Source organism: Neolamprologus multifasciatus, chromosome 3 (assembly GCF_963576455.1).
Source record: "Neolamprologus multifasciatus chromosome 3, fNeoMul1.2, whole genome shotgun sequence".
Lineage (NCBI taxonomy): Eukaryota > Metazoa > Chordata > Actinopteri > Cichliformes > Cichlidae > Neolamprologus > Neolamprologus multifasciatus.
This window is the reverse complement of record NC_140441.1, coordinates 16260804-16273857: the sequence shown is the minus strand read 5'-3', so window position 1 is coordinate 16273857 and position 13054 is coordinate 16260804. Positions and strand designations below refer to the sequence as shown.

General features: G+C 39.0%; 1 protein-coding gene across 31 annotated transcripts in view; it reads left to right on the top strand.

Moving 5' to 3' along the window:
- LOC146521797 (receptor-type tyrosine-protein phosphatase delta-like) overlaps positions 1-13054 on the top strand; it is a 422277-nt gene that overhangs the window by 370770 nt on the left and 38453 nt on the right. For 17 of the 31 annotated variants that reach the window (XM_085143970.1, XM_085143979.1, XM_085144099.1 and 14 more), the window contains 8 exons: positions 636-644; positions 1392-1409; positions 3389-3499; positions 4602-4613; positions 7509-7778; positions 8920-9501; positions 9821-9966; positions 11751-11895. In XM_085143970.1, the coding sequence (XP_085000096.1) occupies positions 636-644; positions 1392-1409; positions 3389-3499; positions 4602-4613; positions 7509-7778; positions 8920-9501; positions 9821-9966; positions 11751-11895 (1293 nt within the window). The remainder of the gene's footprint in view (positions 1-635; positions 645-1391; positions 1410-3388; positions 3500-4601; positions 4614-7508; positions 7779-8919; positions 9502-9820; positions 9967-11750; positions 11896-13054) is intronic. The other 14 variants (XM_085144116.1, XM_085144089.1, XM_085144047.1 and 11 more) reach the window with 5 other exon arrangements.

The following is a 13054-nucleotide window of genomic DNA, read 5'->3' as shown; positions in this document are numbered from 1 at the left end:
CCCCCAAAAATCGAATGAATGTACTTTTGTCTAAATTTTACTTTCCAAAAGGTATCTTAAACTAATTTGGGTACATATTTGCTGTTTTTAAGGCCTTTTACGTTTAAGAAATACATTTAATTTTGGAGACTATTCAGCCACAGTAGTGCGTAAAACTTCGTAAAGCTTTTCCCTCTCCCCCCAGCCCCTTGATTCATTGACTTTAGCAGTCCTTGCTTTAATGTTTAGATGCCAGCTTTGCTTTTTTTGCCTGTGACACACTCCAATATACTCATTATATATATATATTCAAGTTTGATTTTAATATCGCAATATAGAACTTATACATACATATAGCCTGCAATTTTATTTAGCAGCTAATATCAGCGCATTAACCTAACTACTTAATATTTAAGTCTTGTGTGTTTGACCCCCTGTCTTCACAGATTTCACAGCTGTTCTTTGTTAAATCATCGTGTTAACCTTACCTCTTTGCCTACTTGTTTTCAACAGAACTGTGTAGCATTAATCCTTTTTGCTAACGTGCAACTCAGAGTTTATAAAGCATTAACAAAACCTTGTTAACTAAACTTACCTAAAGAATATAATCATATTCTTATGCTGTCTTTCTTCTCTCTATATTTTTAAATCTACAGAATCCTTTGGTAAGTGCTTAGCTCTAAAGCGCACATCACCTCCACTAATTTCCATGTTCCAACAACTATTAAAATGCATGGCATGCATTTTACTAACAGATAGTTTAGTCTCAGGGCTACTACTAGAGGCACATACACTCTCCCCTCACCCCACGGTGTCCTGTCACTACCAGCTGTAGCGTCACCCAATCTGGCGGTTATCCAAAGTTTAGCTTAGCATTGTCATATACTGACCTGGATAATGATCTGTCCTCACATGTTTGTAACTCACTTACTGACCCACCGCTTACTCACTTAATCTTTTAACACCAGCACATCTTAGGCATGAAAATTTAAAGAACCTTTAGAGAGGTGACCAGCTCTTCTTAGCTCAGGTCAAGCAAAGGGATCACACTTTTTTTTCTTTAAGTATCTCTGTTCTCAATCTTACACACCACAAAGTCCTGAAAGTCTTTCCCTTCAGTAGATGGTCTTCAGAAGCCATTGCCACTTCCAAAATGGCACCTCCCCGTGGTACACCAATGTGTCTCTCTGACCAGTGATTTTTCTATGATGAATCCTGTCTTTCTTTGCCAGTAGAGTACAGAAAAAAAAGTTCTTATTCTCTTTCTCTCTCCTTTCTCTTTTCCTGTAGTACCTTTATTTACGTACCCTGTTAAATCTAATTTGATTCTTCTTCCAAAGCCCCCAGCCTCTATCTACACGTACTAATGCTTCTTCTTTCTAATCTTATTTGCATTCATATTATCCACCCAGGTGGTACACCAATAAGAGGTAAGAGTGCTGAACTGACGTTCACAGAATGAAAATAATACAAATTCATTCTTGCTGTCAATCCATCCATTCACTTGAATCACCTCCATTTCTGTCCTGTTTACCAAGACCGAATCCCATTTCGTTCATATGGACCTTCCTTCTTATTTGTCCTGTTTCGTTGACTACGTTCGTATTTCATTTTTCTGTCTACGCTTTATTTACTCTTTGTGTTCTCGTTTTAAGAGCCCGTTTAGCTCAGTTGCGATATGCTTGCCCTGGCTCGAATAAGCATATCCAATGACAATTATTTTTTTGAACTCTATTTTTTTACGTTTCATTTTTGTTTTCTTTTTGGCCATAGCGAATCATGTGTCCCTCTTTTTGTCCAACTAAAACAACCAAGCATTTTTCCCCCTTAGCTGTTCTTGTTCAGCACTAAAAATATGCACAGATGCTGTGGAATCACGCAGGCATGCTGACGACAACATTGCCTCTCCTCTGCTTTTTTCTCCCAAAGAATTCTTTCTATCTTTGCAAACTATTTTTTTTCCATTTCTTCTATTTGCTTTCCTCTCCTGTACCTCTACAAAAAAGCCCAAACAACCACTTTTTTGATAAAGTTTCTACGGTGCTTTTTTTCTCTTTCACCTATTTTTCTTACTTTTCTTGGGTTTGGAGACTATTTTACTTTTTGACTTTTTTTCTTCAGGGTTTGGGAAGGCAAACAAGTAGAGTCTGGCGAGGACCCGATTGGCTCATTTTTGCCGTGTGACATGGAGCTGGAGAGTTGTTGATGCATAAAGCCATTTTTCCCTGGGTCATGTGACACCACACTGCTGATCCCATTGGTGGATTTTTATGGGTGTCTTTTGTAGCTTTCACAAGCTAAAGCAGTGGCTGGTTACCTTCTTGTCGGCTCAGGCCGGTATTTTGAATTTTGTCTTCTAATACAATTGCATTTTATTTTTCAGCTAAGGGTTGTCAGAAGGTTGTAAGTTGTGTCGACATACATTTCTTCGCTAAGATTTGCATGTCAAAACTTTTGTTACAGAGGGTTATATGGTGCTTTTGCCTTGCATAATACGTTCAATTACATTTTTTCCAGATATCTCAGCAGCATTTTTCAATTTTTTGGTACGAGCTGCATTTTTTTTGAAAAGTCACTTCACTTAAATGAAGTCCCAAATTATTCTGCAGGCAGAATAATACACCTGATTTGTGATTGAATATGCTAAAGTTCATACCTAAAATTCTTTTGTTCAATTGTCTTCCCTTGTTATGCTGCTTTCTTATACTGTAAACCTCTTTTGTTTGATCCATGTTTCCCTGAAGTAGTATCACTCATCCCCATATTGACCAGTCCAGTGACATGTTGTACATTGACGGGCTTGCCCCTATTTTTCAAAGTGACATTTTTTTTTCCATTGGCGTTAGGATGAGTGTCTTGTTAGAGCCTATAGGTAAAAAAGCTTCTCTTTTTTTTTTTAAGAGATGATCAAGAGGGTAAATATATTAGCGACTGAGTTTGGTGTTATTTTTCTTTTTTTTTCCCTTTGGATTTGGTTGACGATGTGTTTTTTTTCCTTTCTTTTCTCGTGTTGCTACTTTAGGCTTCTTGAAGGAAACTATTTGCATCGCAGTGTTTTGCCTCACTTACAGTGCGATTGCACAGTCTCGATTTCACCTCAGCCAGTGGATCAAGCTGTGACAATAAATGATCGAATATAATTTATATAGTTTATAAACATTTTATTCATACATTTAATTGGATATCGATCAATTATAAGGTTCATTTCACTGATCTACTGATGCTTAGAAGGACAACGAAATCTAGAAATGAAGGGTGCTGACGTTGACCTCCATGAGGTCAAACGAGCCCGTTGCTTTTTTGTTTATTGTTTTTTTTTTGTTTGGTTATTTTTTGCTTGTGAACTTGATGCTAACGACATAGCTTTAACCAAATATACTTTGCTACCCCGTTTGCTATTCCCAACCAGGAGCCCTCCAGATAGAGCAGAGCGAAGAGTCTGACCAGGGGAAGTATGAATGCGTGGCGACCAACAACGATGGAACCCGCTACTCTGCCCCAGCAAACCTCTATGTCAGAGGTAGGAAGCGCGCGTTAAGCACCACCAGCATGCTTCTGTCAAACATTACAGTAACTTTCTCTTTACGATTCAAGAGGAATTTTTAAATTAGTCAATAAAGTCTGCAGGGCCCACATCGTGTGACTCTATTGTAAGTATGCTTGATTTGTTAAGTTCAGGTTTTGGTATTGGTTTGTTTTTTTTTGTTTTTGCACTTGACTTACCTGCACTGATTTGAACCTAAAGTGCTCTTTTACATGTTTCTGGCCCCTTTCTCTCTCGATTATCCTGAATCTAACACTGCTTGCTGTTTTTATCTACTAATTGCTTTTGAAACCTAATTGTTGGAGGCGGATGTCCTCCCTCCCCTCCATCAGCCCTGACTTTTTTTCCCAGCAGTAAACAGCTCCTTTTTCTACCCACTGGTCAACAATGGAAGGACACCTTTAATCCCATTACCTTTGCTGCTGACGATGAATATGTTAAAACACCAAATTCGAGAGTTTAAACTGGAATATAATACTTCGTTATGTAACAGTTGTGAATTTTGTTATCCTGCAATAAAGATGAAATTAGCTGACAAAAGAAAACAGTCACAGCTGCACAGCCTCTGAAATATAAAGCTCATTGGTCTAACTCTTCTTACTTCTTATTGCACTTAGTATGCAAAGGTTTTTTTTCCTTTTATATACAAAACCCACTGTTTTTGCTCCAGTAATCTAGAAACTTCCCATGTTAGGACCTATATATATATATATATATATTTATGTATATATACAGTACTATGGGTAGCATTGATTAATTATAGTTTCAAAGTATTTTTTTATAATCAACTTTCATTAATATTTACTATATTTGGAGCTAACCACATGACTTGAGCAGACGATATGTTTTTTTCTTCTTATTTAGGAGGATTGAAATTAGACAGGTTATGACTTTGCTTGGTAACATTGGTGCTCTTGGGTGCAAGCAGCTTCCTGCGCCCTCCAAACAGAAGGTCCTTCTAATTGTTCAAGTAGCATCTGAACACCTAAAACATGGCCTTTTTACTCTCTGTGTTTCCCTTGTTTTTCTCCTTTCCTTATTTCATTTTGTTCTGCATCAAATTCCCCACATCCCTCAGAGCTGCGAGAAGGTTGGTGTGTTTTTTACTTTTTGAACACAACAGAAACAAGTGTTTTTTGTTTTTATTTTTTTATTTACATTTTAGAGACGTTTAAAATAAAAAAACCTGATGTGTTACTTTAGCCTTTTTTAAATTTTTTTTGCTTCTTTGAATATTATTTTTCTCTGCTGTACGTTCAGTGTCCATGTTCCCATTGAGAATGCCTCTGGTCCTTGCTTGACTGTCCAATAGGTGGTGCATGTTTTGCATCTTGAGGTGGGGTTTTAGGAATGATATTTGCATCTGTCCGACGGTCTATTTGCATGGTCACCTGTTAATGTTTGGACTAGCCACCCCTTTCCCCCAGCTCCTACCCTGTCAGTGTTCCTGCTTGGTTTCTCTGATGACTAACAGCACAGCAGGGGAATAGGGTAAGGTGGTTAAAAACAAGAAAGAAAAGAACGGGGCTAAATGACAAACAGCATTAGGAAGATCGCTGTCTTTCATTTATCGGTGCTTAGAACTAAATCCACCTCCATTCACGTGGATGTCAAATGTTTCTCTGCATACAAGAGTTTAAGCCTTAGTCTACACAAAAACTTCCCTCTAACAGAAGTCTGTCACAGATAAGAGCATCTTTAAGCGAAACCCACCGTTTGTTGCAATTGGAACCAAAGGCAGGCATCAAGCTCTAAAAACAATCCTGCCCTTAGAGATGATCCACTTCCTCAGATGAGGATGTTTCTGCGCAGGAAGTCATGAAAGAATTATGTATTTAGAGCGTTATCCACAAGACTTGACAAATGTAATGATATTCAAATGAGCAGGATAATATTATGTCTGTGGGGAGCGTGATCCAATTGGATATTAATTAAATATTGAGTGAGAGAAACGTTGTATTTAATAATGCAAGCAGTTCCCCTAGATTTCCTGTCTGGAGAGCTGCCGCCTGTTCAACAGAATGGGCTCTGTGAATTAGTAGCAGGCAGCTGCAAGAGCACGTCTGAGTTCTAGTCAAATATGGCACAAGTAACTAGCTCAGACTCAACGTAAGTGTAGCTGCAAATATTCCAATCTTTACAAGTGATTTATTCCTTCATTTATTTCTTCCAGGTTTGCTAAATAATTTATTGAGTAATCTATTTTGAATTCCATGAGCAGTAACACTGACTTTACGTTTTTATTTAAATCCTTGCTAGAAGTTGTACAACAGCACCTGGTAGCACCAGCCTCATTTCCTTTGTGCCTACGTCCCCTGGATAAACCTGAGCGCTAAGATGATGTTATCTTCTTTTGTGGCTCTCTGTTCTCCCTTAGCTTGTGCTAGCCGCAGTTAGAGCAGTGTAATAGTGTCAGGCTAACCTCTCCGTTTACACCGAGTGACACGATGTCTTCCCTCTGACCCCGTTACTGCTTCTTTTGCCCCCACAGCCCCCTTTCCCTAGACTCCCTCATGTGGTTGCCTCCTAAAGCCAACATTGTTCTTGTATGCATGATTGATTCTTGCTCTCCTCCAGAAGGCCTCGATACCATTCATGTGTTACCGGCGTCACACATTAACATTCATCTTTTATTGGAGCAAACCTGCACAATTAAGAGTCATTTAATCTAACAATATTTTAAAAAAAGAGTGGCCGTAAGAGTGAAATGTATCACATTTTTGCAGGAATAGCACATTATAGTGCATTATTGATGTGCTGCAAAACTAGTTTTGGAAGCTTCATTGTATTAGTGAATAAAAAAAGTAACATTACATTGAGCATTTCAAAGGGGATATTCCCTCCCAGATCCCAAGAAGATACAATGCCGATATTTGATGATTTAACCCTACAGTATATCGGCTGATACTTTTCTTTCAGACAGATTTCTGTAACATTTGCTTATGCCTAGTTATTTATCACTCCTTGTTAGTAGTTTTTATTTAATAAGCTTTTATTTTTTAGAAGAAGTCTTTAATCTGGTGATTGTTTGCAGACTTCCATCTAGTGGACAAATTATGCAACATCATTATATATGCTGATACCGATATAAGAGCCAATAGCTGATATTGACCAATAAGTTGGCTGCACCAATGCATTGTTCGAACCCTGCAGATGCATCCGTCTTTAAGTGTGTTACCCTCCTTTTAGGATTGAATCCTTTCCTTTAAATCCCTAACATGGCACATCATTTCACAGCTGTCAAACTGAATGACGTTTCTTAGCCCTTTCTGTCAAAATGTACTGAGAGGTGTATAGTCATACTGAAAACAGTTTGAATTAGCATCATAAATGATTTTGATTCGTTCCCAGGCATGGATTGAATTGTAGAATCGCTAACTGTAATTATTCATGCTTTGAGCGGCAGTATAACTACTCCTCTTAATAAATTTCACATTTATCTGAGGTGTATAGCACAGATCCACAGTCTAAAGTCAGTTACCTTTTTAGCCATCTTTATAGCATTGTTAACAGTGCATTGTAGTAACTTTAAAAACACAGGACACTTTTTCCCGTTTGTCGCACGTGAAGCCTTTAAGTGTATGACCTACATGTCCATGTGATGTGAGAATGTGATGCGGCACATTGTCTCACATCAGCTGGAAGTTTGCAGCCTGAAAGTTGTTTGTTTGCATACAACTGTGGAGTGCTGTCGACTCTCCAGCACTTTGTGCAGTTCTGTACATCCGTACTGATGGTGATGCAGTTTTTTGTGCATGGTGCTTGTGTTGTTGTTAATCCATTCGCCACTTAATCGAAGTCTCGGATCGCATGAGAACATTCATAAATGGAGAAATCTTAGAGAATTTGACACTATTAAACATTTAAGAGTCTGTTAATATTCTCATTAAAGAGTTTTTTCTTCTTTTTGGGGTGAATGGCGTTTTTCTGTAAAGGTTTCCCCAGATTCTGCCTGGTTTTCATGCTATTTTTTGTCTTTTTTTAGTGCGACGGGTGCCACCGCGATTCTCCATTCCACCTACAGACAATGAGATCATGCCAGGCGGCAGTGTCAATATCACATGTGTAGCTGTGGGCTCCCCCATGCCATATGTCAAGTGGATGATGGGAGCTGAGGATCTTACGCCGGAAGACGATATGCCCATTGGACGTAACGTCTTGGAGCTTACGGACGTACGGCAATCAGCCAATTACACATGTGTAGCCATGTCAACCCTCGGGGTCATAGAGGCTGCGGCACAGATAACAGTGAAAGGTACATGTGCCTTTAATTCTTCTTCTAATACTGTAATTAAAGACTGTAATTTTCATAGAAATGCCAATGCTAGAGGCAAAGGTATTAATAGTTCAGTTCAAGAGCTTTTCTTAGAGTGTGTATTTACTTCATAATACAGTATGTCTCCAGTTTGCAGCTAATATTTGTTAGTAATCTATCTGAACAGCAACTACTGGCAGTGCTTTAAAGGAACTTATTTACCTCACACTGCCACGATAAGTCATCTGTAGAGGATTCCTTAAAGCTTTAGACAAGCCCTGGCACCAGCCTCGGTGCATTAGATGCCAGGCTGAGAATATAGTGAAGTGCTTATCTCTCAGCTGGAGAGCTACAGAGCCAAAAGCGCACCATTTCTGCGAGCAATTTGTAAGAAAGGAGGGGGCATGTTAGAGGGTGAAACATAGTGAGTATACTTTGGTGTAGACATGGTACTTATCTGTGCGTAATCATATCTACACTGCAGTGTGTCAGAAAGATACCCCCGATTGGTGCCGCCATGTTTACGAGCACACCGGGGACAGAGCCACGCACACAGACATTCAGCTTTGTTTTTCCAAGACATAACACAGAGATATTAGTCACAATATAACCCTCTGGCAGGAGCTCCCCCAAAAGCATACTTCAGATGGTGTATAAAGACAATCTATTGCCCTGATATCTTTTTGCCATGTGCCACGGTGTGGGGAATTAAAGTAATAAATTTGCCTGTTTAATTATTAAAGTGATAAACACTGGGAAAGCCAAGATTAACGACAACATCGCTCCGAAATGCCGAACGTGGAGTGTACAAGCCTTAAATCTCACTCATTAGATGATATGTCGCTTTTTTCTTCTTCTTTTTTTTTTTTACACGACTGTAAACTAGGAAAACTAAAGTAATATTAAGACTATCCACCCACCTAATCGAATACGCACAACACAGTCTCTTATGACTCCACATACACTGTGGCTCATCACTTTCGTGTGCAGCGGTCTGGTAAATGAAAGTTATCAATAAAAGTCAACTATCAACAAATTAAAATAAAGTCTCTACGGCATATAAAATAAATTCCTCTACCAATATGTGACTTTTGTGTGTTTTGCATTTTTATTAATATTTATTCCATAATTATCATCACAGCGCTGCCCAAGGCTCCTGGTATTCCTGTAGTGGAAGAGCGCACAGCCACAAGCATAACATTGGCTTGGGACTCTGGCAACCCTGAACCAATTTCCTACTACATCATCCAGCACAAGTCCAAGTACTCGGATGAGTTGTACAAAGAGATTGATGGCGTAGCCACCACTAGGTACAGCGTCGGGGGCCTCAGCCCCTACTCCGACTATGAGTTTCGGGTGGTGGCGGTAAACAACATCGGCCGAGGGCCACCCAGCGAGAGCATTGAGGCCAAAACTGCTGAGCAGGCACCCAGCACCGCACCGAGGCAGGTCCGAGGTCACATGATGAGCGCCACCACAGCGTTCATCCAGTGGGATGAGCCAGAGGAGGCCAACGGACAGATCACGGGCTACCGAGTCTACTACACCATGGATCCCAGCCAGCACCCCAACCACTGGGAGAAGCAGATCGTCCGGGGGTCTAATATTGCCACCATTCAGGGCCTCATCCCAAATAAGACCTACTATATCAAAATTTTAGCCTACACTTCAGTGGGTGATGGGCCTCTTTCTCCAGATCTTCAAATCATTGCAAAGACCGGAGGTGGGTTTGTTTTTAAATCATTAAGAAAAAAACGCCAAAGTGACAATGAATGAAAATACAAAACCGGAAAAAGGCTGCTAAAAAGTATCGTTACTCTTAACCCCGCAATGAAAATTTTGAGTGTGAAAAACATTTTTAGCCAGTAATCTTAATTGAGAAGGAGCGATTCAAATGCCTCGTTGTTTATGTCTCAAGTCCTGTGAAGACTATCGCAATAACTCAACCGCCAAGTGGCATGTGTGTGCACGCGTGACTCGGATGAGAGTGGATAGTGCACGACATGACGAGTAATGAATTCATCTCTTCACTCTAATTTCAGTTCCGTCCCAACCAACCGACTTCAAAGGAGAAGCCAAATCAGAAACAAGCATTTTGCTGTCGTGGAACGCTCAGACGCAAAGCGGACAAGAAAATCAAGTGACAGGATACGAGCTTTTATACAGAAAGAGAGATGACAAAGAGGAGGTAATTACTTTCTAATATTAAGGTATTTTGTCAACTCTTAAGAGTCCATAATGCTCCTTAACACATTAATAAGGTTCTAACCATTTTTGGGATTATTGTGTTTAATAATAATATTATTTGCCTACTTATCATGTTATTAGTCTGCATAGTTGATCTATCCTTACCAAGTAAATGCACGAATATGCAGTTGTTCCACTGTTAAACTTGAGGTAAATCATGAAGCATTACTTCTAAGTAGAGATGGACCGATCCGATATTACCTATCGGTATCGGTCCGATACTGACGTAAATTACTGAATTGGATATCGGAGAGAAATAAAAAATGTAATCCGAACCATTAAATATCAAAAAAGCACCTCACAAAACTTGCGACACGGCGTAACTCGGCTCATAACCGTAGCACATCGGAGCAGTGTGCATCACGTGATAGAGCGGCTGTGTGTATTTGTAGCCTCGCTACCAAACCAGCATTTCATCTCCGAGGAAGTTTTCCCAGAGAGAAGTAAAGCAAGTGTGTAAGTTCATCTCTGAATGTTTGTAAAGCATTCCCACGTTAAGCTCAACAACCGATATATGGAGCGACTGCCTCTTCTCTCTCTCTCCTGCTGCTACTTCAATCGTGAAACTGCTTAATGATCAGCTGATCGGCTTTTCTGTCGTGAGTCCGTCTCTGTTGTTTGTTTATCGCCCACTTCTCACCAGAAAGAGGAAACCAGCGGATAAACAACAGCAGCACGTTTAAGCTTGATAAGTTGTTGTTAGAATGTATTTAATATTAATTTCTACACCAGGATCTTTTTCTACATAGCTGACGCTGGTAACTGTGCAGGGGCGGATCTAGCAAAGTTTAGCCAGGGGGGCCGATAGGGCATTAACAGGGAAAAGGGGGCACAAAGACATACTTTTCTTTCTTATTCTTATTTAAAATGTCTAGCTTTTAATAAATAATTATCTGACTCTTACACCCAAAGTTTTAATCTTATGTAAAATATATAGAAGTCCATTACTGTATATAGTAACTGTTAAGTCTAATATACCCTAGTAAGCTATACTACTTTTTCCTTTGGGAAGGTACCATTTGTGCAGTCTGCAGTTCTGTTGAAGAAAGATGTTGAATCTATTTAATTATTCTTGAAAAATAATTTATTTCTGTGCATTTTTCCCCTGCATCAAATTAAAGTTGATTACATTGATTAAGCATCATGAGGAAGAGGGTGGTTCCCTATTTTTTTTTTTGCTGGGAGTTTGCAACACTATTAGTTAGGTTGCTTAATATTTCTGCTAAGTACTCTTTAAAATACCAGAATAGGGAGGATGGAGTAGGTTTAAGTTAGATTGATCAGTGTTGCTGAACTATGAAATATTTTGGGTGCAGTGTATTTTTTGCATACAGGTATAACAGAATAGCTTTAGTGTTGTTGTTTATTTAAACTTGAGTTTAAACTTATACAAAATGCAGCAATATATTAAAAAAACTGTTTTATTGATTAAAAAACACACTATATCGGATTCATATCGGTATCGGTAGATATCCAAATTTATGATATCGGTATCGGTATCGGACATAAAAAAGTTGTATCGTGCCATCTCTACTTCTAAGATATTGTTTATTTCAGAGGTTTAACTATGGATGTAACTGTTATTGGTAAAATCTGTGACTTTAGTGAGACAATAACTCAAATTAAAGCTGTTTTAGTAAAAACCTATCGTTTGATTTTCCTTCTGTTCTGCTGTAGTTTAACGAATCTTATACACAAAGTGACAATGCCACCTTTTCCTCCCAGAAACGAGTCAGCTTTGAGCCGACAACAACGTACCTACTGAAGGACTTGAAGCCCTTCACTACTTACACTTTTCGGCTGGCTGCCCGAAGTAAACACGGAGTTGGAGCTTACACCAATGAAATCTCTGCAGAAACTCCACAGACACGTAGGTCTTCTTCCTTATCTGACAGAGTTGAAACTATCTGGGAAGGAACACATTTTCAAATGCATTCAAAGTTTTATGTGGGCCGCAAAAAAAAAAATTAAAAAAAATCGGAAGATGTGACAAAAATGTCAGAAAGGTCCTTCTGAGCACAGATAAACCAAATAAGATTTTTCCCCCTTTAAATGTTTGATGCATTTGAAAATAGCAAAGCTGTAAACACTTAAAATGGAAAATCAGTGTAACAAAATCTACCTGACCATGCTGTATCCCCCTCCCCCTTTGAAAAGGTTGCATGGGCAGTGTACCCGGGGCTTTCCTGTAAAGTCAGGAGACAAGGTTATTAAAAAAACTGCGGGCTCTTCACCTTTGTTGTGCAAAAACAGACGTAAATGAACGATAAAGCCTTGAATTATTTATGTGAATGCCCACATCTGTGTCTCCTTTTTTTCTCCTAAATGAAAGGGCATAGCTGGCCTTTAGGAAGCCTTGTCTCCTGAAATTGCATGTCAGCCAAAAAATAAGAGAATAGAAATGTTTTGGAGTCTGTCTGAGCTTTCTATGTGGCTACAACGGAGAGAACCAAAGCAACTTTTTTTTCCATTTTCTTCAAAAACTCTCACCTTAATACTCAATTCAGATTTGAACGAAGAGCGTTCATGAGTTTCAATATCATAGAAAGCTCAAAGCGAGTACTGCCTTTGTAGTTAGGGACATGTTCACCTGAAAGACCTCAGATTTATGCAGCTGGTTAAAATTGGGGGAGGGGGTAAAAACAAAAATTGGAAATGCAGAGAATTTCTTCTAGAAAAATAAATGAATGTTTTTAAAAAGAAGAGGAAACTTCTGCGTATCTGACCTAAATCTGAGGGCTTTGAAAGACAAGGGCAGGGATCAGGTAGGTATAAAAGATCACAAGTCCTAACTTGGCTCAGATGATGTAGTAAATGATGTAGTTAACTTGGAAAGAACAGTGCATGCCAATGTTATCAGAATCTAATAAATCAGTCATGTCTCCTTGGGAAGTTCTCTGTTGTACAATCAGGCTTTTACCACAAACCAACAGGCTTCGGAAAGGTTGGTGACAAACACAATATATTTTTTTTCTATTTTTAAAAATAGTTACAGCATCAACCTTTATGTTTTTGGATTGATGGTAACT